The sequence below is a fragment of the Pleuronectes platessa genome, chromosome 15, assembly GCF_947347685.1.
Source record: "Pleuronectes platessa chromosome 15, fPlePla1.1, whole genome shotgun sequence".
Lineage (NCBI taxonomy): Eukaryota > Metazoa > Chordata > Actinopteri > Pleuronectiformes > Pleuronectidae > Pleuronectes > Pleuronectes platessa.
The window spans coordinates 8699535-8725093 of record NC_070640.1 but is presented as its reverse complement, the minus strand read 5'-3'; the positions used below and the strand labels follow the sequence as shown (position 1 = coordinate 8725093).

General features: G+C 41.4%; 2 protein-coding genes across 7 annotated transcripts; both read left to right on the top strand.

Moving 5' to 3' along the window:
- The first annotated feature begins 302 nt into the window (after window positions 1–302).
- LOC128456696 (sodium/hydrogen exchanger 6) lies at window positions 303–12796 on the top strand. Of its 2 annotated transcripts, none has more exons than XM_053440977.1 (16): window positions 303–690; window positions 2260–2459; window positions 2692–2769; window positions 2967–3043; window positions 3182–3294; window positions 3619–3724; window positions 5072–5213; window positions 5776–5881; window positions 6409–6497; window positions 7736–7849; window positions 8232–8343; window positions 8861–9014; window positions 9113–9143; window positions 9265–9353; window positions 9612–9717; window positions 9940–12796. In XM_053440977.1, the coding sequence occupies exons 1-16, from the start codon at window positions 414–416 to the stop codon at window positions 10261–10263; spliced, it is 2118 nt and encodes a 705-aa protein (XP_053296952.1). In that variant the 5' UTR covers window positions 303–413; the 3' UTR covers window positions 10264–12796. The 2 variants fall into 2 exon arrangements, with proteins under 2 accessions (XP_053296952.1, XP_053296953.1); XM_053440978.1 differs by having other exon boundaries at window positions 5072–5218; window positions 5781–5881.
- Window positions 12797–13345: 549 nt separating this feature from the next.
- On the top strand, window positions 13346–24699 carry LOC128456695 (four and a half LIM domains protein 1). Of its 5 annotated transcripts, XM_053440975.1 has the most exons (7): window positions 13895–14016; window positions 14271–14416; window positions 21327–21506; window positions 21600–21774; window positions 22450–22619; window positions 22897–23083; window positions 24086–24699. In XM_053440975.1, the coding sequence occupies exons 3-7, from the start codon at window positions 21351–21353 to the stop codon at window positions 24235–24237; spliced, it is 840 nt and encodes a 279-aa protein (XP_053296950.1). In that variant the 5' UTR covers window positions 13895–14016; window positions 14271–14416; window positions 21327–21350; the 3' UTR covers window positions 24238–24699. The 5 variants fall into 5 exon arrangements, with proteins under 5 accessions (XP_053296947.1, XP_053296950.1, XP_053296948.1 ...); XM_053440972.1 differs by lacking the exons at window positions 13895–14016; window positions 14271–14416 and adding an exon at window positions 13346–13449; XM_053440973.1 differs by lacking the exons at window positions 13895–14016; window positions 14271–14416 and adding an exon at window positions 16406–17067.
- Window positions 24700–25559: the final 860 nt, after the last annotated feature.

Here is a 25559-nt window from a genome sequence, read left to right as displayed (position 1 = left end):
ACTGCGCAGGATTAATTTAAATTAATTTAATTTATTTTGTTTTAATTATTTTTATTTCATTTACATAGTGTAATATATTGTAAAATGAATGTACAAAACCTTCTAGTTTGTATTTTTTATTATTATTCACCACCACGGATCGACAATACACAGCTCTTACAGTAGCAGTAAAAATGATCACTATCGTAATTATTATTATCATCAACATATGAATATATTATTGTAATGGAATGTGATGAAAAAATAAGCCTTAAAACGACTTTTACTCTGAAGAGGCGGAAGTCGTCGTGTTTTGATAGAGGGCTTCGGAAGGAGCTGTCATCCGCTGTCGTTTTCTCCTTCTCGCCCCCCGTCAACACACAATCGCGACGGGAATCGAACGGCAAATGTGAGCAGCTCACAGAGGAGCCACGATGGGAGCCGCACCGAGACCTTTCCCTGGTGTCAAGCCGCTGAACAGGCTCCTGCTGGCGCCGTCCGTGCTGACGTTCGTGTTGGTCGGCGTCCAGGGCGATAGCCATGCGATGGACAACGTCGCGACGGAGCGGATGGCTGAGGAGAGCCACCGCCAGGACAGCGCCAATCTCCTCATATTCATAATGCTCTTAACGCTCACCATCCTCACCATATGGCTGTTCAAGCACCGCAGGTTCCGGTTCCTGCACGAGACCGGACTCGCCATGATCTACGGTAGGACGGCTAACGGCGGCTAGCTATAACGCTGCCAACAGTCACGCATGTTAACTTCGCGTAAACATTAGCCGCCGTTAGCTCCTCGCTGACGTGACACTGCCCATGAGCACAGAGCCAAACATCTTTATTCATTTTAAAGACTTAATTTCCCTCCTGAGTGAAAGTAAGGGGTTTTAAACTCGTGTTTAAAGGTCCAGTCTGTAAAACTTAGGTGAACAGAATTTAAATTGAATATATAAATATCCTAGTGATGTTGTCACTAGTGTGTTACATCTAAGTTGTGCGAGTTATTTACCCTAGAATGGGCTTTTTACATTTAAATACCTATTATATATACATTTGGAGTGGGTCCTCTCTATAGAGGCCGCCATCTTTTTTACAGTAGCCGTGACTGGACAAACTAAACACCTTTTGAGTTTTTATGACAACAGAAGGCTACCACAGGTTCTTATTCATGTTTGAAAGGGGAGGGTGAGGGGTGTTAAGCTGCAACATTCAACTTCAACACTAGATGTCACTAAATTCTAAACACGGAACCTTTAAACACCCTAAACATGTTTATACATGAGGCAGATCAATGATTTATTGTACCTCCTCAATGGGTAGTACAAAGCATAACGTTAGCTCAACTGACCAATTTTATCTGTTTCATCCCTGGCCAATTTAGAATAAAATAGAATGACTTGTTATAGTCACCATGTATAAGCGATATATACAGACCCTAATTTTCAGACAGGTGCAATGCACAACAATAACTAACAACACAACATATGAGACAAAGCAAATCTATGTTTTTGTTATAGTGCCATATATGAAAATGATATTCCGATAATTATTGATATCGTTTATATTGCCATATCTGCATGACATCTGCACCCGGCAGTGTGCCTCCAGAAGAGATAAACGATCCCTCTCACAGTCGGGTGATCAGAGTGTTAAATCTAAACAGAAAGACTAAAGCTGCCGAGCTCTGCCATTTTAATAATCTTTTATTTTCTTGTACATATTTATTTATTTAGTATTTACAATTGTTTATTTTCTGCGTGTGAAACGCTATTTGAATTTTTTACACACCTACCATACATTAAAATGACCACCAAGGAACATATCCATTGCCCAGCTGTCATAAATATTTCCCCGCCTTAATAAATAGTAGTAAGGATAAGGTTTGGTTGATTACAGCTGATAATGTGTCCGAATGGGTTTTCCCGGCTTCCTCCCAAAGTCTAGGTTGGGCCTAGGTTAATTGGAGACTCTTAATTGTCTATAGATGTAACTATGAGTTTGAATGATTGTTGGCGACCTAGCCAGGGTGTACCTAGCCCCCCAGTTAAATCGTCAGACTTATCATGAATCCATTAATTAACTTGGCCCATTAGTTTTTTTTTTTAAATAGCGATCAATCTAATTTAGGTATGTAGCTCACTCACATAATTCAAGCAGGGTTTTAAAATAGATTCTATTCTATTCGGCTGCTTACCAGATACTTACTCATGTTCCTTAGTCTAATTGCTTTGCCCTCTCTCCCTCTCTCCCTCTCTCCCCCTCTCCTCCTCCCTCCCAAAGGTGTGTTGGTGGGTGTGATCCTGAGGTTCGGGGTCCACGTGCCCCAGAGCATGAACGAAACGGTCCTCAGCTGTGCCGTCAACGCTAGCCCCGCCACTCTGTTGGTCAATGTCAGTGGCCGATTCTACGAGTACACCCTGAAGGGGGAAGTCAGCCGCAGCAAAGGTCACCAAGTGCAGGACGACGAGATGCTCAGAAAGGCAAGGACGCGAACGAAATCGCCGTCTGACAATATGTCTTATGGAGTGACAGTAGCTTTATTGGAAGAAAACTTTGTCAATTCTGTGATTACATACAATTGAGTTTTTTCTCACTAAACTTAAACATAAAGTGTGTTTCCTGAACATTTAGAGCAGTTCACCTCACATACACTTAATTCCACTAGAGAAATCAGGTATTAAGTTGCTTCTTCTTCTAACCTTTTGTCTTCAGGTGACCTTTGATCCAGAAGTGTTTTTCAACATTTTGCTGCCACCCATCATCTTCCACGCTGGCTACAGTCTGAAAAGGGTGAGAGAGTCAAAAGAATTTATAATACTCCCTTTGTGGAAATTACATATATTACAACAATGTAATTTTTTTTTAAATTTTGCATCTGATTCTTCGTGCATTTTAGATAATTTATATATTTATCTAGATATTTTCAACTTAACAACCAGCACTGGACAGGGTCTGTTTTAATAAATCTGTGTCTTTGTCTGTTTCAGAGACATTTTTTCAGAAACATCGGCTCCATCCTGGCCTATGCTTTTGTGGGAACAGTTATATCGTGCTTTGTTATTGGGTAAGTTGTTCAGATGTCTCTGAAATCATCTCAGAAACAGTCATGTTTGTTTCTACCATTATACCTTGCAGTCAGACTTAAATACAGAAGATTTTGCCTCATTTGTCTCTTTTTGACATTTCTTTCTTTCCTCCCTAGGTTGATCATGTATGGCTTTGTGTCCTTCATGAAAGTTGTGGGACAGCTAGGGGGAGATTTTTTCTTTACTGACTGTCTCTTCTTCGGGGCCATCGTTTCAGCAACAGACCCAGGTAGGTTCTGTCATATAAGCTTTCAGTGTCCACATATCCAGAGAGACTGACACTTTCATACCTTCGCCAAGGGCCCATCTCACAGTGTTAAAGAAATTGAAAGTGAAAAATCCTGGATAGCATCCTTGTGCGGATCATCCCCAAAATTCAATGAGTTCTTACTCGTTCCCTTCTGTAGTTTTTGCTGCTGAATACTTGGTGAAGGTAACAAGAATGGACGCAGCTCAGGCTTTCTGCTTTGTATGATATAATTGTTTGAAGACTTCCCTTTTGTCCTGTTGTTCAATGAATATTCACATGATATTTTTCTCCTCTGTGTTTCAGTGACAGTGCTGGCTATCTTCAATGAGCTCAAGGTGGATGTGGACCTGTATGCTTTACTGTTTGGGGAGAGTGTCCTCAACGATGCTGTGGCCATCGTCCTCTCTTCGTGAGTTTCATGTTACAGAAATATCCACTCACAGCATTATGTATTTCCCGCAGTAATTTCACCAAAGTAACAGTAGTTGCACATTAAATGACAGGTTCACATTTGTTATCATGGCTCCATACCCTGAATGCTACGACTCTGGCTTCAGACATGCAAGATGGCAACGTTTGTTGTTTGGGAAGAGGAGGAGATATGTCGTCCATCTTTATATACAGTCTATTGGTGGCCCCAACAATAACAACTTGTAAAATGTGCACAGGAGCATCTGCGTATTGTGTTAAGACAAATTGGAAAAAAATGTGAACCTGTCCTTTAATCCAATTTCTGTGTTGTTGACCTGCACTTTAAAACAGTCTTTATTGTACCTTGCACATGAATGTGACACTAATCATACTAACCATCAGTCCCTGTCATTTCACTGCTTGCCCCCCCCTTCACCCACTCGTGTCATTCATCGCCTGCCTGTACGTACGTCTGCAGTGTTCTCCTCCGCTTGGAGAAAGAGGGTAGGCAGGGCGCTGAGGCCATGCACTCCTCAGGAGACGATGGCCCAGTCTGGCCCGAGGGGGCGGAGGAATGGCTGGGAGAAAACCAGACATTCAGCCCCCGGTGGGTGGTTGGGTTGGTTGGCTAGAGGGATTTTTTTGCATGGTAGTAATGCTAGACCCTGATCATCTGCATCTGCATTCAATGTAATGCAAATCTTTTGTTTGGAGAGAAGCCTTAGGATGATCAGTTCCCTGCCCCTACCCCCCCATCCCTGTTTATATCCATTCCTTGTATCATTTTTCCTTTTTCTTAGTGCTCAGCAGAACCAGAAAATACTTTTTAAATAAGGCCTTGATTTGTGTGTTTATTACTGCTGGTTTATTAGTTATTACTAGTGTTTTGCTTTGTTGGTCTTTAGGCCATTTGGATGCCCCATAAAGCTGTAGCACCTGAGTTGGTTGTTTCCTTACTTATTTGCACTTTAGTTGTATATAAACCAAATCAAGTTGAGAGATCCAGGATCCAGTTAGAATTAGGCATGCAATACCACAACCTCCCATCCTTTTGTAACTGTGAAACCCAACTCCAGACTATGTGTGTTAAATCTTTGTGACTGTTCTTCAGTGGAAAACAAAATCCCCCAAATTTACAGAAAGTCTGAATTGGATTTGGGTCGAAGCAGCTTTAATTTGATGCTTGACTCTAACATCTTGAAATTCTCAAGGATTTCTCTTTGTGTCATTTCTGAGCATGTGCAAAGCATTTGACCACTTCCTGGATTCTCAGTAATGGCTTATTTCCTTTTTTCATGTAAATGTTTTTATTATCTCTGTGTACTCGTATCTCTCTGACCTTTAGCTCCATTGTGGCGTACCAGCCGACAGGAGACAACAGCCACAGCTTTGAGGCCATGGCCCTGCTGAAGTCCTTCGGCATCTTCATCGGTGTCTTCAGCGGATCCTTCGCTCTCGGTGTGGCCACTGGAGTCATGACGGCCCTCATATCCTCACACCTGTTTCCTAGTGTTACATAATCCATCCGCTCATTATCAATGCAGTTCATCCTTTGAGGGTTGCTGGAGCCAATCCCAGCTGACATTGTGCGAGAGGCAGGGTAGTTCCTGGACAAGTCCATCACAGGGTTGACCGATAGAGACCAACAACCATTCACACTCACACCTATAGGCAATCACAGTCACCAAAGCTGAACAGGCCTGTTATGTAATGGTTGATTATATTATTAATATATATATTAACAGATATGCAAATGAAACAACCGGTTACAACACACATTTGTTTGAGATTACTACAGTTACAGTACTTCCTACTCAAGATTATTCAAACTGGTAGTTTGGCAATTTTAATTCATATTCAACTTGAGGTAAGAAAATCCTGTATGAACTGTATCCTCCATCATGGAAGAGTAGCTTTTTATTAATTCAGATTGAATTGCTTTATCCCATTTGCTCTTGAATCTTTTATTTTGTTCCCATGAATTCACCTCATGTTATTGTCTTGGATGTGCCAGTTCTTGTTTTGTCCTTGACTTTCAGTTTTGATCACGTGACCAAGTTCACTAAGTTGAGAGACTTCCCCCTGTTGGAGACGGCTCTTTTCTTCCTCATGTCCTGGAGCACGTTCCTGTTGGCTGAGGCCTGCGGCTTCACAGGTACACCTGCACGCCTCACCCACCACTAACTGCAAGTTCAACAGCCTGATTCAGACAACAATATAATTTACCTCTAGTGACACTCTGGCCATTTCAATGGAAGAGCTGGGTAGAAGAACCAAAGATATATGACTCAAGTTTGACTCAAATAGGACTTTATCAGATTCAACCTACTTTTGAGTCATGTTTTTTTCTGTTTTAGGTTATTTTCTAAATATTGCCCTTAAGTGATGATATTATTAACACAGTGAGGGATGAATAATTCAAACCAGGATGTCTGAAATCATCAAACCATCAGAAACACACCCTCAGGCCACTCGATGGACTTGTGAGGGACTTTTTAAGTTAGATTCGTCTTTTAAACCAAGATGAGCAGAGAACTTTGTTTATCTGTTCATACATTTAGTTTTTACCGTTCAATTTTTCTTAATGAAAAAGGCTAAGGCTCTTTATTTTCAGAGATTTTATGAATCGTTTTCAACCCCCGATACTTGAGTAGATATCTGTGTATCTTTGTTTTAATTCAGGTGTAGTTGCTGTGCTGTTCTGTGGGATCACTCAGGCTCACTACACCTACAACAATCTGTCCCCGGATTCTCAGGACAGGACCAAACAGGTGAAACCCATACCATTGAGTCTACTATCTTTACACAGCTTTAATCACTGCTAGTCTGCTAATACCTGTACTGGAGGTTATTTTTTATTTCCAGTTGAATATCTAATGCAGACTAGTTGCAGGATTTAAGAAAAATGAGAAAACAAAAAATCCCTCAGTGACATGTGGGTGGATCTGGAATAACCCCGTGATCATCTTTATCAATAGCAGCAGTGAGACTGAGGAGGAGAACCAAGACAGCCTCCCTTAACATCTAGTGATTCTCAGATAAATTACAAATCTGTGAAATTCATTTTTTGTGACTATTTTAGAGCCAGACTGAGAAGTTTTCGGTTCCAGATGATTTGTGTTGAAATAGTCAGCTGCCTGTAGTCACACTATGTTCTCAGTTGGTTTCAGGACATTAAAGGGATAGTTCAGCGAAAAAAAGGAGAAGTGAGAAATGAAAATTCCCTCGTTATCTACTCACCACTAGGCCGATGGAGGGGTGGGTGAAGTGGTTGAATCCACAAAACACTTCTGGAGTTTCAGGGGTAAACGGCGTTGAAGCAGAATCCAAAACAATTGGAAAAACACAACATGCCACATGTGGTGTGATACAGGTGTCCGCAATTCCTGACATTTGAAACAAAGTCATTTACACTGTGTTTAAGACAAAAAGTTTACTGGAAGTGACTAAGCTAGCGGACGCAGCCACACGATGTTGGGTCCCTGAATGCACCTTCTAGGAAGACATCAGTGGATGTTTAGGCTTAAGACAAAGTGTAAATCACAACGTATCGAGTCGAATATGAATGTCGGGCTTGCGGACACTTGGATGACACCACACGAGCAGTATGGAGGCATTTTCATTTTGTTCTGTTTTATTGAGTCTGAAGTGTGGGTCACCATTGACTTCAATTCTTTAATAAAGAAGGAATCCTTCTCACAGCTGGTCACTTTGTCTAACTTTATTTAGATAAAGAATGTTGTTACAACTTTTCTGGCTCCTTTTAAGTAACAATTTCGATTTCATGGTGGGCAAGAACACTTCAGCTACACAGTGTGAAAAATGTTTAATTAATCTGATTAATCTACATTTTGCACTCATGAGTCATGTGATCAGCAAAGTGAAAGAATGCAAAGTTGATGAGAAACAGTCACCAGTGTCGTCTCACATCCAAAGTGACAAAAATGCAACGTTTGACTTTTCATCCTGTTTGATTTCAGTGTATTTGTTCTGTCTCTTCCCCCGTCAGTTGTTTGAGCTGCTGAACTTCCTGGCAGAGAACTTCATCTTCTCCTACATGGGCCTGACTCTCTTCTCCTTCCAGTCACATGTCTTCAACCCTTTGTTCATCATTGGAGCTTTTGTATCCTTTTCCTCTGCCCGGGGAACAGTGTTGTTCCACCGAACCTCTGGTTGTTCTGTTAGGCCAGTAAATGATGAGGCTGTTATTTTGCCACAACATGTTAATTTGCTAAATCTGGCCGGATGGAGCCAATAGATTTCTGAAAATATGTCATGAAACTAATGCCATCAATGCTCCCATGATACTATTACTAGTGATGACAAAGCAGTATATTCATATAGTCTATATATATATACAGGATGTCAAAGTTGACTTTGTGACGGCACAAGCAGAATGAAAGTGAGGCTTTCCGTCGTGCCATCAACCCACTATTATGTTCCATTCCAACGCTGCATTATTACTCCACTGTGTTGTGTGTCCTTGACCTTCTCACGTGGTGTAGTTGGCCGTGTTTCTGGGCAGAGCAGCAAACATCTACCCTTTGTCCTTCCTGCTCAACTTCGGCCGCAAGAGGAAGATCGGCTCCAACTTTCAGCACGCCATGATGTTTGCAGGTTTGTTACGTGGGACCTGGTTCCATGAAAATAAACTGTCAACGAAGGTTTCAAAAACTTAGATAATGAGATGCTAACTTTTCTAGATCAACAAGACTCATCAACAAAAAATAGTTTTGCTATGAATAATGGCCCCTACGCCAGCTGACATTTACTGTTGAACAGGTTGATAATAAAAATCCCCTTCAAGAACACAAGTCTGAACAGCTGCACCTAAAGTAAAAAATACATAGAAAACATCTCAAACTCCAGTTTCCATCAGCTAATATTTCACAGATCCCCTTTTCACGTTAATGCAAGTTCTATTCCTTATTCTTGTGGAGTGAGTCCAGGACGTCCTGTGTCTCAGTGGGAAAGTGTCCGGTGATAGATGCTTATATGATCGGCACTTAGAGAAAAAAAACACCCACATCAGCAGACTTTATAAAATGCAGTGAAGATATGAGTGACAGAAGTTAATCATTATCTTGAAACACTCACACTCTCTTAAATTCCCATACGGTCTCTTCTCCTTCAGGTCTGCGCGGGGCGATGACCTTTGCTCTCTCCATCCGAGACACGGCGACGTACGCTCGTCAGATGATGTTTTCCACCACCCTCCTCATCGTCTTCTTCACCGTGTGGATCTGCGGAGGCGGCACCACGCCCATGCTGTCCTTCATGAGCATACCGTGAGGCCTTTCATCAGCTTCCGTCTGTTCACAGGGTTTCATCCTCTCTTAACGTTTTTTTTCTGTCAAAATCATGTTTGCTTCCTTTTCTCTTCCAGGGTGGGTGTGGACTCGGATCAGGACAACTCTGTAAGTAATCACCGCGGGTTAAAAATCTCACGTTGTTAATCACATTTATAAATTCTTCTTTTGGCTGCATTGTCAACCTTATGTCAAATCTGAAAATAAAAGTGTTTGTTCTGCTTGTCAGAGTTCTGCGGTGCTGGATGGGTCGCAGCGGAGGAACACTAAACACGAGAGTGCGTGGCCGTTCAGGATCTGGTATAACTTCGACCGAAAGTATCCTTTGGGCCACATCTTATTTTACATCTTGTTCTCAGGACTGTAGATGCTGAATTCAGCTTTGACCAACAGAGGGGGCTCTTTACAAACTTATAGAAATAAGCAGTAGTAACTTGATCTTTCTGTTCAGGAGTGTAACCTTGCAGTTTGTCCTACCAGCTGAAAACACGACAGAGAGTTGACAAACTCATTATGTTGTTTAAGTGATAGTTAGTGTGTATAAAGTGTTAAGTCCTTGACAGGCTTGTTCCCCAGCTACCTGAAGCCCCTCCTGACGCACAGCGGACCTCCTCTCACTGCTACCATGCCGGCTTGTTGTGGCCCATTGGCCCGATGCCTCACCAGCCCACAGGCCTATGAGGTTGGAACATAAAACACAATTTATACATATATATCTATACACGTCCAGTTCATGAGTTTATTTACTTATTATTTTCCCACATTTAGGATGAAACTTAAATTATACTGGTGTTAAAGTTGAATAAGATTTGAATTGTGATTTTACTCAAAGTAGAGTTTCTTGGCGGTTCTTCTCGCCTCTTCATCTTTTCCTTCCCTCGCTCTTCTGTTCCCTTCTCCACAGAATGAAGGTCAACTGCATGACGATGACTCTGACTTCATCCTCAACGACGCCAGCGTGAGCTCCATGTACGCCGACGTGACCATCAGCACCGACGCATCCGGATCCCGCACCATCAACCGCAATCGCTCCTCCACCGCCAGCGCAGGGTGCAACCCGTTCGACGAAGGCCTGGACCACGACCTCTCCCTGGCAGAACACGAGGTGCCGATCAGAGGCACCCGGCTGGTTCTGCCGATGGACGACCCGTTGGACCTCCCGACCACGGTCACGCTGCCCCCGCCGCCCTCCCCGCTGCGCTCCGACCCTCGCAGGCACAGACTGTAAGACATGCAGTGTCGGGAAGCGTAAAAAAAAAACTTATTTTCTCAAGAAGAGAAAATCTGTGTTGGTATTTTTTATTTTCAATTTAAACTGTTTTTGTTTCATGTGGATGCAGGCCTCCTCCCTTGTCTCTTGCTTTGTGACAAACTTGAGGCTGGTTTTATTTAACTCTTGAATGTGAATGCACTATATGTAAAGTAAGGTACTGTAAATTAAAATCGCCTCAAAACTACTGGCTACCTAAATACAACGCAAGATGCACATTTAGCTAATGTTTCAGGAGGCAAAAAAAAAAATGGGGCAGTAGTGTTTGCTTCCCGGTGTGTACTACTGTGACATTGTGCTTTTATCTGTGCTCTCTCAAAGCTCTGATCATCCTCTGGCTGCAGTGATCCCTCAAACAGTTTCATATGCAGTTTCATTTGTTTTAGCTTCTGTCAGGTATTTGTATGATGATGCAATGTTCACAGGTACGCAGAAACTTAGCTCTCGTGGCACTTACTAACATTCAGTGTTGTTATGGAGCATTTTACTCACATTACTCGTGTATCTTAAGCGTAGTCAATGTGACCTGGAGCTCTCTTTCCCTGCGTCCTGTATGTTTGCCTCTCGTCAAAGAGATGAAACCGGGGATTTTGATTGGCCAAAGAGACAAGGACATTGGGATCTGTGATGGGAGGAGGGGTGTTCTTAAAATATATTTTCTAAAGATTAGAGGTAAAGTAGATGTGCAGTGTTTAGCCTCTTAATCGATAAGTCGATTGACAGAAACTTAAATGGAGACTTTTTCAACATTGCAGTAATTCGATCACTTATCTTTTCTCTCAATCGTAATTTGTTCAGCAAAAAAATACAACTGTGTTATTTCAGCTTCTCAAATATGAGAATTTCTTCTTTTCTTTATGACACTAAATTCAACAGTTTCGCACTGTTTCCCTTGGAGAAATATGAACTGGCATTTTCCCTATTTTTTACAGCATGAATCCTCGTAGAATAAACATTAAATTGATTATTCAAGAAAAATTATTATCAGTTGAATGAAAATAATCTTAAATCGCAGCCCTAAGCTACCATAGATTCCATAAGGCCCCAAAAAATGATGTCACTGCTTCCCTAACAGCGTCCAGGAGCATCTTCAGCACCGCCCGCCTCTTCTCTTCAGTCAATCTTTTTACTATATACGATTCATTTTATTTTTGAAATCTTTTATTTATAAATGATTTGTGTAGTTTATTTATTTATTTATGATTTATGTTTTGAAGTGCGAGTGTGAAAAGCTCTCTGACTGAAGGTACGTTGTAAAGCAGGGAAGTGATGCTGGAGGCAGACGCTCATTCTCTGCCGTCCTCGACGTTGTGTTCATGTTTTAAACAAATGTCAAACTGTAGCAAGCGCTTCTACTTGATACTTGGAAACTAGAGCTTCCCTGTTTGTGTGTGTGGCAAATCTGGCCAAAGTTACTGACGTCATAACCAGGGCTAATTTCTATTTCTTGTTTCTCTGTTGTCATCTGGTTTAACTGTAGAGAAAAAAAAAAAGAGTTAACTGCGGTGTCTTTGTGATGTGGTATCATCAAAGATGACTCTTGAGGGCTGGCTGAACTGTTTTGAATTAAAGTGCCTATTCAGAAATTCAATTTACCTGATGTAGATTTGTATATATTTGATTTGCTTATGTGCAGTAATATAATCTCTTTTTGGTTTTTATATGACTCTATAATTTCTCTGTCAGACATTGTTTTCCCAGTATAATAATTTAACTGCCATTTGACTTTTTTTTCTTGAAGCCCTAAAGAGTGCAAACTAAAATATTGAATTTGCATTAATGCAGAATAACACTTCATCTTTTGTCAGATAGAATTTTGTGAACTGTTTACTTGTGGAAACTGGATTCCAAAAAGAGTTGATGTGGCTTGAGTCATCAGGAGCTGAATTTAAATTTGAAGGGAGAGCTTCTCATTCACAGGATGATGGTTTGTCCGGTTTGGACGGTTTTTGGCAACTGAGCTTGTCCATTCTATTCTCACCTGAGTGAGAGATATTTCTAGGCTGAGCAGGCCCGACTAACAGAGCAAGGCTGACTTTTACGACTTGGGAAGTAATAAAATCCTGGTCAGAATCACATGTTTACTTTAATTATGTAACCCTTTTAGTTCCTCTTCAAGCAGTGATCTTTATTTGACGGTTGATTTCATACTTATATTTGAACCATAAAAACAAACTTTGTTTATGTGGACATTTTTAAGTTAAAGCTTAAAATAGAGCCACAACTAAAACAAAAAAAATCTGAAAATGTTACACTTTGTTTCTACTGTTTGCAAAACTGTTTAATGACAGATGTATTTGTGAATACTACACCTGCAATAGGTCTATATGTAAATGTTTTTTTTAAATGTGATGTTATGTTGGGGGAAAAAAAGATCATCTCAGATTGAATAGATATTTCCCTGTGTTGTTTCCGAAGTTATTAACGGTGTGTCCTCGGACATCCTGCGAGTGTACAGGTAGTAAATAAAAACTGTTCAATGAAAAATAAACACGCCTTCGCCTAATTTTTTTAACAAAGGGAACAAATATCAACCGAGCCTGTGTATGAAGATGGACGATTGGTCTCCAGCTGGACAAAGATTAAACTAAAATACTGTGGATGTGGATGCTGTGTGAACTGTCAATAATTACGTTTCACTCCTACTTATACAGCATAGAATATCTAATAGAAATCAGACTTACTGGAAAAAGGGAAACCTGGACATTACCAAACATGAGAAAAAAACATCTTTGCAAATAATGAACGACAACTTTGATTTTTCGTTTGGTCTACGTCCCATCCACTAACATTGAGGTTTATTATTCTGCTTTACTTAAGGAGAACTGTCATGTCACCCATATGTATACACTCAATGCTCTGTATTGGTGAATCTAACATTATTCAAAACTAATACTTTCATATATCCGGTTTAATATATCGGTGATCTGCCGATTTGAAAAGTGCGGTAACTCCTAATTGACTCTTATTTTGAAGGCAAACTCATGCGGCTTCATTCCAAGTTTTTGTTTTGAAAGTGAACGACTCCTTTTTCCGGTCTGACCTGGCTGCAGCATTTATACGGCGCGAGGGTCCCGGTGACGCGAAGTCCCGCTGCCCGCAGAGAGACGCTCATCCACGGCCGCGCACATCACCCTGAACCCGGTAAGAAGGAGCTGTTGATCAGCCCCGCTGGTTCTCACTCCGCAAACAACCAAACCTCATTGAGCTGAACGAGGATTTTAAACTGATCGGATTGTTGTTGTAGTTTCTCTCGTGCAGTTTGAAGTTTGAGCGTGAAGAGTTTATCTCCAGGCTTTTCTACAAACTTCGGCAATGTCAACTTATCATTGGTCTTATTGAAAAGAAGTCATCACCTATATAATATTTTAAAAAAAACTAAATCTATAGCACGTTGCTCTGCTCCTCTGTCTTGCTCTCGCTCTCTCTCACTCACACATACACAAATATACACAAATACACACACCTTCAGATTTCATACAAACCATATTTGCAATGCAGCACTTTGACATCCGGAGAGGAAACAAATCTTTAAGTTGTCTGGGGCGTTGCCTTCGTGTGTGTGTGTCAATGTGTGTGTGTGTGAGCTACAGTTACATGCTGACTTGTGGAAGTCTGGGCTGCTCCTGAAATCTGTTTCCAGTTAGGAAGTTTCCCTTTTTTCCACCAGATGATGGAACGGCTGAGGAAAAAGAAAAATGCATCACAGAGGTCAATTAAAATTCCTGTACTGTATTTTTCATTGTCGTGTGTGTGTCTGTGTGTGTGTGTGAGAGAGTGTGTACCCATCCATGCAAGTTATGCATATGGCGTAATGTCCACCAGCCATGAAGTAACTTCAAATCCATGTGTGCATGTCATTGACTTCTTTCTTGTCTGGAGTTTTGAGACTTTACAGCAAACCTTGAGTCACGCAGTAATAAAACCGTGATCATTAATAAAAGGTTGTAATTTATTTGTCAAAGAAGTCGAGAGAACACAGAACCAAAAAGGAGAAGACCATGTTGGAAGTTGTGAAATGTTAACATCACCGACGTTTCAACATCTTTGTATCAGATGTCCGGGTATAAAGGCTGGTGCGGATCTGAACCATCATTTGGAATCACTTGTGGTAACAAAGTAACGGTGCACTAACCCACATGCAGACACACACACACACACAGTCAACCAGGAGCCATGTGTGCGACTGACCTTTCGCCGGTGGCTGCAGGGAGATTTTCACTTTGACTCAAATCCGGCGTCTGCATGTTTTAAAAGTTACCATGAGCTCATTCCCATAAAACACATCACGGCCTCATAAAGCTTTACGCAGTCCCTCTGCCTCCACATGACGGTAACTCCCCATTGGGTTTTTGGCCTGTCGTGATTTTAACGGAGATGGGTTGTAAATGGGATGCTGGCACGCGGTTGAGTTTTGGCTTCCCATTGATCCCCCCATGGTAAACTCGTAACTTTTTGTGGAGTTTTGAAATGGAAAGTTTTATTGGAGCTCTGCAGAAAGATTTAGGACTAAGCCGACGTGATTAAGGTGAAGGAGGCTCTCGCTGAGGGACCTGGCACGGTTTATCTCTGACCTGCGGCCATTCAAACGTGCCGCGATGTGTTTAGGTGTGTTGCTGTTAATCAGTGGTTGTGAAATTACCAAAGACAAAGAGCTCCTTTGTATTACGTGAATAAGAGTGAGCCAACCATTAGAGTTGTTTATTGTGACATCTTTGTATTTTGCAATCCAAGAAGACGTGAAACAGAAGTTAAACAATCATACAATAGAGATATCTCTGAATTTAAAAACATTTGACATTTCCTCTCTTTTTCTCTATGTAACAGCATCAATACATCATGTGTGTTAAAGCAACGGTATCACATTTTTCCAGTTTTATTCGTTATATATGCTCTAGAACACATGTTCTGATGTTTACAGTGTAACTTTAGTCAATTTTAAATTGATCCCATAAAGATAAAAAAAAATACATGTAGTTGTATTTTCTCACACACACACACGCACACACACAGAGAGAGAGAGAACATGTCATGGATATTAATGCAAATGGTCATTTCTCATACACTGGTGCTGCTGAAGGTTTTCGTTCAGCCGTCTGCTCTGTAGTGAAAAGCATCTCAGACACTGAACGGTGAAAACAGAGGGTTGTTCAGAAACTGTGTGTAACTCCAGACACAGAGAGGGAGGCTGGGTGCAGCCATCCAGCAGCTTCTGGTAAAACCATCACATCTGTCCTGTTGCAGTGGGACAAGCAGTTTTTCGTCAAACTCACTCGACTCACACTCAGATCTCTGGCGTTGGCTTGAATCCATCGTCTGGAATGTGGCTCACCGGAGCCAAATAAAACAATTATCTTTCTTCGTTGGCTGAAAATGTCTAGCTGAACCCGCTGCTCAGATTCAAAACGTGATTTGTATTTATCTTTGAGATTAGCATGATTGGAATCGGGGGTTGGAACGCTCTGAGAGGGATGTTGTTGCAGTCGGCTTGTGATGAGGTGACCTTTAAAGCTGCTCTTTGTAATGTTTCTGTATCAACAGTGGATCCGATGACTACATGCAAACAGAAAGGTGTTATTTTTCATAGTGGAACATTTGGCAGCTAAAGAGCCGAAGAGGGTGGAGACCAAAACAGAGCTCAAAGAAGTATTCAATAAAGGAAGGAACATGACTTTAAAGGAAAGATAATATTGCTCAGGTATCTGGTAAAAAGGCAAATAGGCAAAGTAGTAAATAGATGCAAGTAAGTTTAAGACATGATTGAGCGGCCTCCATCAAGAAGGTGTTTACAGACCTGATCTCAATACATGCGATATGGTGACACAGTGGCCAATGAGCCCAATTAACAGAGATATGTGATGTCAGAGCTCCCCTCCCATCAGGCTTTAACATTCCTTTTGAGAAGATTACTCCAAAATGAGCAGGGAACTACTTTATTAACATTGAGGTCTGTTTATGTGCATTCTGGTCTTTTGAGGTATTAGTTTCATCTCTTCCTGTTTCTGTTTTGGGTTTTTGTGGCATAAGAAAACAAACTCGAATGCACAAATAGTAAATATCTCGAAGCTGAAACAATTTAGGATTTGTCAGAGGCTTGTGGTCTTTTGGTCCCTGTCAGCCTTCCACCATTGGAAATTGAATATCTTTAGAATTTTGACTATTTGCTTTGGGACTTCATAACTTAACTAGCAGATTTGACCTTGGGATCCGAATGTCTCACCTATCTGACATTTATGTTTTGGTTTTATTTAACTTTTGAATATTATCTGTTCACGCAGCCAGATGTTACAACATAGTCAAGTCACAACAATTACAAAGTTACAACCACAAAACTTCCAGCTTTCACAAAGGAAAGGTCAGTTCCTTCCCAACAACCACATCACGTTGCCTTGACATTTAAACAATGAGTGACCCTTCGCACTGAGAGGCTGAATCCATTTAAATTCCTCACGTATGCCAAAGTTTAAACTTTAAATAAACTTTATTAGTACAGTGGGAGGAAACAGACAATCCGAAGAGACATTTTAAAGCATTTTTAAAAGCTCAGGTTTGAAGTTCACAGTGAATATTTTTGTACATTCATTGGTCCAACTCTTATCTTTTTTAAGGAAGTCCCATCAAGATATATTTCCATCTGGCTGCAAAATCAACTGCGTGATTAAAGAGTCAGACATTTTTTTAAGTCAGGTTTGCTGTGAGGTCGCACCTGCAGCTCACTGAGGGAAACGAAACTTCAGCCACAGTGTCTGTTGATCTGGAGACGTGAGTGACATGTTAATGTAAACTACTTGATAGTCTGTGTGTGTGTGTGTGTGTGTGTATGTGTATGTGTGTGTATGTGTATGTGTATGTGTGTGTGTGTGTGTGTGGCAGGACGGTGCCAACTTCACCGATCAAATGGAGACTTCCTGTTTCTCAGTTTTCCAGTACATTCTTCGGCGATAAGCTCATGCCAACACACTCACACACACAGGGACAAACACAGATTGGTACACGCACACACTGCACACTATTTCAGTTTGTCTGGTCATGTTTGCCCTCACTCTTCTCCCTCTCTTTCTTTCTGTCTCTCCCTCTCTCACAGTGTTTCTTCATTTTCCCCTTCGTCTCGTCCATGTGTTACAAACGTGTGCGTGATTTTGCTCTTGTGCACAGGACATGATGTCACCTCTCTGTGCTCTATTTTTACACCCCAGACCTCCGGCAGCAGCAGTACTAGCGGGTTGGGTCGGGGGTGGGGGGGTGTAATTGTTACAGGCAGGTGACTGAAACTCAAACAGAGGTGGGAGAAGATACACAAGCACAGACAGAGACATGGAAATGATAGAGAGGGAAAAACAGGGGGGGGGAGAGTTTAAGTGGAATCGTGGTTTTAAAAACGTTTAAACAGAGACTGGGTGAGGGTACGACCCGCTCCACCTCCTCATTCATTATATTGGTTGTGAAAGTTAATGCTTAACTATCACATGACGTAATTCTGTGACTTCATAGTGACATCACGCTGACGTCATTCCTACTCTATGATCGTAAATTATTTTGAGATCTATGAGCTCTGGGTCATGTCTGTGGTCCCATAGGATGCACCTACCCAGGAAAACCTATTTGTGACATCACATATCAATTGAGATCACGTTATAGGGATTTCTTTTCTGTTCAATATAAGTAATAGATTGAGAAAATGTTTTTTTATATTTTTGATTCTTTGACCGATCAGCTCCAGAAGATAATCATGTGGAAATTCCCTCCCAAGTCATAGTCACATCAAGTTGGGTGAAAATCCAATCTTTGCATATCAACAGAAACAATACCCTGCTTCTGGCTAAGTAATAAAGTGATCACAAGTATCGCTCATGTAATCGGAGCCTTACACAACTTATTCCTCTGTGACATAGACCTCCATTGTTGTTGTACTGGGAGAGACGTGTTCCATTCAATACCAAGAACATGTTCAATTCAGTTCTGTCTGAGTTGATTTCCATGACAGTGGAAAAAGAAACAACAACATGCTCGACCCAAACCTTAACATGACCCGAGTCACGAGTCTGAACCCTCAGATGGAACGTTCTCCCTGTGGGGTGCAGTTTACCTCTAAATGGGAGGCGAGTCTCCATCTTGTGACTTTATGAACAGATTTACGTCCCCACAATGTGATAAAGTACACACAGAGTTTTCCTTGGCTGAAACACACTCCTCAACTCACTGCACGACACAGCCTCGATTTAAGACTCTTGCATTGGCAGTTGTGAGAGTAGAAAATGATGTTGTGCCGTGACAAGCAAGATCATTAACTGTGGAAAAACACAGTAGAAGACATGCAGCAACACTTTGCTCCGAGCCATCTGACGTCAGCCAAACCTGATTTATTTTCCTCCAACCTGTGTGGACACTGGCTCTTCCTGTCAGCCATTGTTCGGCGTCTCATATCAGTTCACATTTCCACGATGTTGTTAGCCAAGCATCAATAGCGCCCGCCCTACAGCCTTATATGAGAAACAAACAGAATATTCCAGCGAGTTCAGTGGGAGGCGGAATATGACAGAGCAAGAAGGAGCAGCAGGAAACAGATTACAACAGGTAAATACCAGGTGGGTGTCGTCTTTGGCCCGGCTGTCTCCCAGCGGAGATGGACGAGTCACCTCGCCCAGTGAGCAAATAACCAGCCGGAGGTTTTTCCTTAATAAGTAATGAGTTAGCAGGTCACCGACAGGACGACTTGGAGCGGCTCCCCGTGACGTCGGTCTCAGAGTGCAGCGTTATTGTCTGCTTGGGCGACAAGACCACAAAAGAAGTTATTCAATCAACTTCAGTAACAGTAGCACCTTTAACCTCAGCCACAAATCTCTGTCAAACAGCAGTGGGTAACAAACTGAATAACAAGCTGAAAGGTTTAAATCTGTCAGTCACTGGTATGAGTTTGTTCCTCCCTGACCACATAAGAAACTGAAAATATCACAGTAAAATGTTCTTTTTTATCTTATTCATTGAACACTTTTAATTATATCAATTAAAGTCTCATTATAAAGAATATTTAGGCCGCAAAAGATCATTTTAAACACAGGAGTTGCACATGGCGGGGATGGACATGATTCATTTTAGTACAGACGTATAAATGTATCATCTCGCAAATATTAGCTAATAGTAATAACACAAAGCCAGGAAGGAAAACCGTAGACTGTAAATAAATATGGAGTTCAAGTTGGTCAGTCAAGTTTAGGCACCTGACTGACAACAACTACAGCTGTACACCTGTAACTAAAGAGCAAGTTATGTTCCAAGGCTTCCAATAGAAAATAAATATTCATCCCAAAAACTAATCCCTGACCCATCTCTGACTTTTTCTGCTAAGAGCTCAAGGAAAGTTACAAGAAAAGGGAAAATGTGACTTTAAGTGAACGCAGCCCGAACTCCTGGTAACGTCCGATATGAGCCAGAAGCAGAACTTCCTCCTGAGTCTGTGCTGACATGCTGTTCCAGCCGGGAGGCCAACGCTGTAGTTTGTGGTCTTTGTGGTTTCCTAGGGAGTGGTGCAGGCATGAGGGTGAGTGTGTGTGTGTGCGAAGGCTCCGTCAAGGGGGATGTCGACGCTCCAGATCTCACCACATAGGTCATACCATGCATTCCTTCACGTGTTCACCACATTGTACGTACGGACACACACACACACACACACACACACACGAGAATTCCTCCTGGTCAGCCATCGTGAACGTGATGTGGGAAGTATCCGAGTGAACAGAGCGTATCCATCTCTTCCTCCACGTTTCTCTGCATCTGTGCAGCCCAGAGCTTTTTGTCATGTCGTGTTTTATTTACCATCTGAAAGCCCGACCCCGTAATCAAAGCAGCGTTATGGTCGTGGACGTGGTGATTTGGGGTCTATGTTTAGGAAGTTTATGAGTGATGTATTTTAGGGAGAGGGTGAGGAATGAGTTACATAAGGAAGCTCGGAACCACGCTGAACTATTGGGCTCGGTCCTCGGTCCAGTTTTGGAACTGAAACAGCTCTGGACTTGGACAGTGGTGGGAAAGTATTCAGGTCAACGTGGTTCCAACTCCACAATGTAAAAATAAGAGCCTGACCAATATTTGGGGTCAAAATAAAATTCAAATACTGATAAATATTCCTAAAAATGTCCTGGTGACCTGTGAAAACACCTATAGGTCTCTTCAGTGTTTAAGCTGTGCCTGAATGTCATGTAACCAGATGCAATGGGAAAGAGTCAATAAACAAAAACTAGTAATTAAGGCATTTCTTTCTATTAATTCATTTTCATGTGGTTTTCATAAGAAATTAACAAGGTATTTGTCTAGTTGTGACTAGTTTATGATTTATGTCTGCAATAGTTGTTTCTTTCGACAAAATACAGTTTCTTGTAGTGTAAAGCAATAATAATATTGATAATAGATACTAGATAACAATAACTTTATATATACATACCTGTCCAGTATTATAAAATGCTTTACAAGGAAGAAATAATACCAGACAGGTCAGAAGAATAAGTATAAAATAAGATAAATCTGTTTGAATAAGATCCAGTGACAGGTACCGCTCAGTAAATACTTTGATTGAATTCATTCTTCTTTATTGTCCATGTCATCAGATGTATGAGGTCTTTTATCAGGAGCAGATAAGAGGGGAGGGTAAAGATGAAGATTTCAATCTGACATAAAACGCTACGCACAAGTGCAAACACAGGTGAACACACAAACACAGACGTGTGCGACTGGCGGCTGCGTTTCTACAAATAGTTCAGTGTCAGAGCAGGAGAAGAGAGGCTTCTAACCAGCAGCTCAGTCCTCTGTTACAGTCCATGTAACAACAGCACCCCCTTGTGGTGGGTTGAGGTTTCCTCCTCGAGCTTAAATAACTGTACTGCTAATAACAGTGACTGTTACTGAGAGCAGAGAATTAACTGTAAAAACAACAGGGTTCAAAATCCAATACTCCCTCGTTTCCACTAGCAGACCTTATGTGGAGCCCAGTTTGACCTCCCCTCTCCTCCTCCTCCTGTTTGCTGCAGGTGTGACTCTCCCTCGGTGCAGCCATGGCAGACAGCTCGAACTGTTTCTACTGTCGGGAAGACCTCGGGGGGAAGAGGTTCGTCCGCAGCGAGGGGAAGCCCGTGTGTGTCCGCTGCCACACCAAGTTCTGCGCCAACTCCTGCGCCCAGTGCCACCGACCCATCTCTGTGGAAACCAAGGTGACGGGACAAGTACTTCTCATCGGGGTCGTGAAGTGTTTCCTCGTACCTCTAGAGTAACCTCCACCTTCCTCCTCTCTCTTCCTCCTCCAGGAGCTCAGCCATAAGGGCAAGTACTGGCACGAGGAGTGTTTCCGCTGTACCAAGTGTTACAAGCCCCTGGCTAAGGAGCCCTTCAGCACCAAGGACGACCGCATCATGTGTGGAAAGTGCTGCTCCAGAGAGGACGCTCAACGCTGCCACTGCTGCTATAAACCCATCCTGGCTGGTGAGACCCAACACCACTAAGAACCTGTGGGGGAACAAAACTACTTAAAACCTATGAGTCATTATAGAGGAAACCCAGTTGGGAATAACAAAAAGAAAATCTAAAAATAAAGCCATTTAAACATTCAAGTGCATAAGCAGGTCAGAAAATCTTTTTTGCTGTAAGTACATATTGTAAAGGATTTGGAGTCACTGGATGTAACATAAATAATAGATATAAATACATTTTTGTGAAAAATTTAATAAAAAAGGGAAACTAAAGCACATATTTCAGATAAGACCCACAATCCCCTTTTGAAACCAAATTTAAATCCGCTGGATCCTGGTATTTTAATTCATATCCCTGATATCCTCTCAGAAGAATCAATGACTATTTTGAAAACATCCTATCTTGTTTTAGGTTAAAGAAATCAGAATCAGAATTCCTAGTCCAAATCCAAACCAAAATTGTATGGGTTCTTCCTTTTGCTAATTCACCATCTTTCCACCAAGTTTTGTGGAAATCCGTAGTATTTGCATAAGCCTGTTGACAAATAAACAAACCAATCAACAAACCAATGGAATGGGGACAAAACAAACCTTCTTAATCCTGCACAGATTGGATTCAGATTGAATTTAACCGCACAGACCACCTGCAGTTTGTACTGATTCCTCGCCCGCTTCTGTTCTCCTTCAGGCACAGAGAGCGTGGAGTACAAAGGCAACTCGTGGCACGACGAATGCTTCACCTGCTTCAACTGTAAACAACCAATCGGGTCGCAGAGTTTCCTCTCCAAAGGGACTGACGTCTACTGCAGCCCCTGCTACGACAAGAAGTTCGCCAAACACTGCGTCTGCTGCAAGAAGGTAATGATCCTCTGACGGGGACAGATCAGCCCTCCTCCATCATTCCTCCTGAAAGGGAACGTGAACAACCTGAGAGGGAGGTGATCATGATTTTTCTAGAGACGAGAACAGTCTGGTAACATGAAGACAAAAGTCAAGAGGGTGGCACCTACAGTTATTTTAAGATGATTATATATCTGTTGCCTTGAACGTTGCCTAAAAGAGGTTTTCTCATATAATTCTTTGTTGTATATATACAGTCAATGGTAATACTCCTGTTTACACCTTGTGTCTCCAGGCCATAACCACTGGAGGAGTGAACTACCAGGACCAGCCGTGGCACAGCCACTGTTTCGTGTGCAGCTCCTGCTCCAAGCCTCTGGCAGGGACGAGCTTCACAACCCACCAGGATCAGGTGTTCTGTGTCGACTGCTACAAGAACTCTGTGGCCAAGAAGTGCAGCGGCTGCCAGAACGCCATCACTGGTAAGCTGACGTCCTATCACAAAGAGAACGACGCGGTACAATGAAACATACAACAGTATAAACATGTGGAATTTTTCTCATTAACACTGCATCCGAACACATTTCATTCATGTTATGTTTATTTAGTGAGTCGAGGTTTTGTTTAGAGATTTTCTTCAAGAACTCATTTGTGCACCGGTTTTCTAAATTAAGGCCCATTAACAGTTTGTGAGACTACATCTCCCAGAGATCTCTGCTGTGGCCACAAGTTCCAGGGGTTTAAGGGTTATGCACCAGGTCTCCTGTTGCCTGTCGCCTTACATTGGACAGACAGATATGGAAGTGGCATCACAAACCAGCTTCTCAACTATATGTGTTTTCCCAACATTTCCAACCCTCCCCCAAAAAGATCCTTTGCTTGAAGTGAAGGAGCTGGATCTTTTGAATAAAGAGGATTTTAAACTCGTGGCTTCTTTTATAATGAGACACTCCAGTGTCCCAGAGACCAAACTAATGTGGACGTCTCCGTCATCTCATAATGTAAAAAAGTGGACATGTTTATGACTAAAAAATCTAGCTCTTATTTTTACATTGTGCAACTTAACTAAGGACAAAATGCTGCACTATACAAATGGACAAGACTCTGAAATAAAGTTTGAGATGCTACTTGAGTTGTACCTTAAAATATGATTAATTAGGTTAATGGAGATTATATCTCTTTAAGAATTTTTACCAGTTCCAGATAAACATGCAAAGACATTGTAGGACATGGTCATGTGATATTCCTCGAATATCTGCAGTTATTAAAGTGGACATTTGAGTAGATCTGGATGGAGGTGAGTCATGGAAGAGATGGTTGGAGTAAGTTCAGGCTTTTTATAAAATAGAAGGTGGGAGAAGCAGATGTGTGTTGATCATAGTTAAAACTCTCTGAGCTTGAAAACAAGAATGGAAAGATGGAGGAAATAAAAGACCAGCAGATGGCGCACATGGGTAAATACAGACTCTCCTCTCCTCTCTCAGGTTTCGGTAAAGGAGTGAACGTTGTGAACTACGAGGGCGGCTCCTGGCACGAGTACTGCTTCAACTGTAAGAGATGCTCCCTCAGTCTGTCCAACAAGCCCTTTGTCATGAAGGGACGAGACATCCTCTGCTCCGAGTGCGGAGACAAGTAGAGACGGACACCCACCGTCTCACAGCAGTGAAACATTGTCTTTAAGTTTGTTTGATGTTGTGTGTCGCAGACGTTTGCTTGTGTTGTTTGAAATTCAGAAATCCATGCTTGTGTTTTAGATAAGTACATTTGAAACACATTTCTTAAATCAGGAGGATTTCAATTGTATTTTTTTCATCTATTTTTTAGCACAAACAAATCCTGCTTATATTAGTGACTTTAACGTCTTGTTAATATCTTGATGGTTGACCAAAAATTGTTTTTTAATAATCAAATTTGTATCTTCTAAATACCAAGGGATTAATGTGGTTATTGTGTTTTTTTCTGAGTAAATAAACTTTTATGCACTTTTCTACTGTCTGTTTTTCCTTAAAGGAAAGATGACGAATAAATATAAAATTGAAATGTATTGAAATTGCATGCTTTAATATGTTTATATGAAATAAACTTTATACAAAACAGAGTTCTAGATTGTTTTTATTATACCTCCGCCTGACAAGAGCCAGTGGCTGCAGGCTTTGTGTTTTCAGGTTGTCCATCTGTCTTGTTCATTGTAAAAATATATCTTCCCCTATAAGAGAAATTGGAGCAACAGGCTTTTTCCGTTGGAAAATATTGATGGCATTTCTTTATGCCCCCTGCTTTACACACAGAGACTGGATCCATCCCAGTAAAGGTCAGTGTTCGGAGCTTTATACGAGACTGGAGCAGTGATTTACACGTGCAGGTGGAGAGCAGTGTTTGCACAGAGCAGTGCATGTTTGTCAAGAGTAATTACCTTTATTTTTATGCTTTGTGTGGGAGTCAATAAAGTTTTGTTTTCAACTCTAATTTGATTGACTGGTAAGATGAGATTTTCTCTCGCTCTCTCTCCATACATGTATTTACACACTGGTCTCTGCAGCAACACACTGGTTTCCAGTGCACAAACAGTGGCACCGTCTTTATTTGCAGAGATGGGTTTGTGAAACTGGGAGGACCAGTCTTCAGTATCAGAAATCGCTGCTGCTGGGCCAGGAGTCATCCTCCCATTTCTAATTTATTTGTAAGTTAATTATCTTTTTAACGCATGTGAGTATTTCTTCATTTCTTATATATATATATTTTGATGAAATAATAGTTAGCAAATGTTTAGGGGGTTAGAACTCAAACTATTTTAATGGAGAGAGATTGTTACTTTAGTTTAAAAAAGTATATCATTTTAAAACTCCAATGAATTTACCAATGAAAACAAAATGGCATTTTTTTGGTGACTTTTTTCCAGATTTCAGGATGATTATTTTCGTTCAAAACCTCTTGAATGTATTTGTGAGTCTGTCTCTG

Excerpts from the sequence above, each read along its gene's own strand:
- LOC128456696 (XM_053440977.1), top strand. The coding sequence starts at position 414 with ATGGGAGCCGCACCGAGACCTTTCCCTGGTGTCAAGCCGCTGAACAGG. Across the intron at positions 691-2,259 it reads CGGACTCGCCATGATCTACG|GTGTGTTGGTGGGTGTGATC; the intron begins GTAGGACGGCTA and ends TCCCTCCCAAAG. Across the intron at positions 9,144-9,264 it reads ACTCGGATCAGGACAACTCT|AGTTCTGCGGTGCTGGATGG; the intron begins GTAAGTAATCAC and ends TCTGCTTGTCAG.
- LOC128456695 (XM_053440972.1), top strand. The coding sequence starts at position 21,351 with ATGGCAGACAGCTCGAACTGTTTCTACTGTCGGGAAGACCTCGGGGGG. Across the intron at positions 21,507-21,599 it reads CCATCTCTGTGGAAACCAAG|GAGCTCAGCCATAAGGGCAA; the intron begins GTGACGGGACAA and ends TTCCTCCTCCAG. Across the intron at positions 23,084-24,085 it reads CTGCCAGAACGCCATCACTG|GTTTCGGTAAAGGAGTGAAC; the intron begins GTAAGCTGACGT and ends CTCCTCTCTCAG.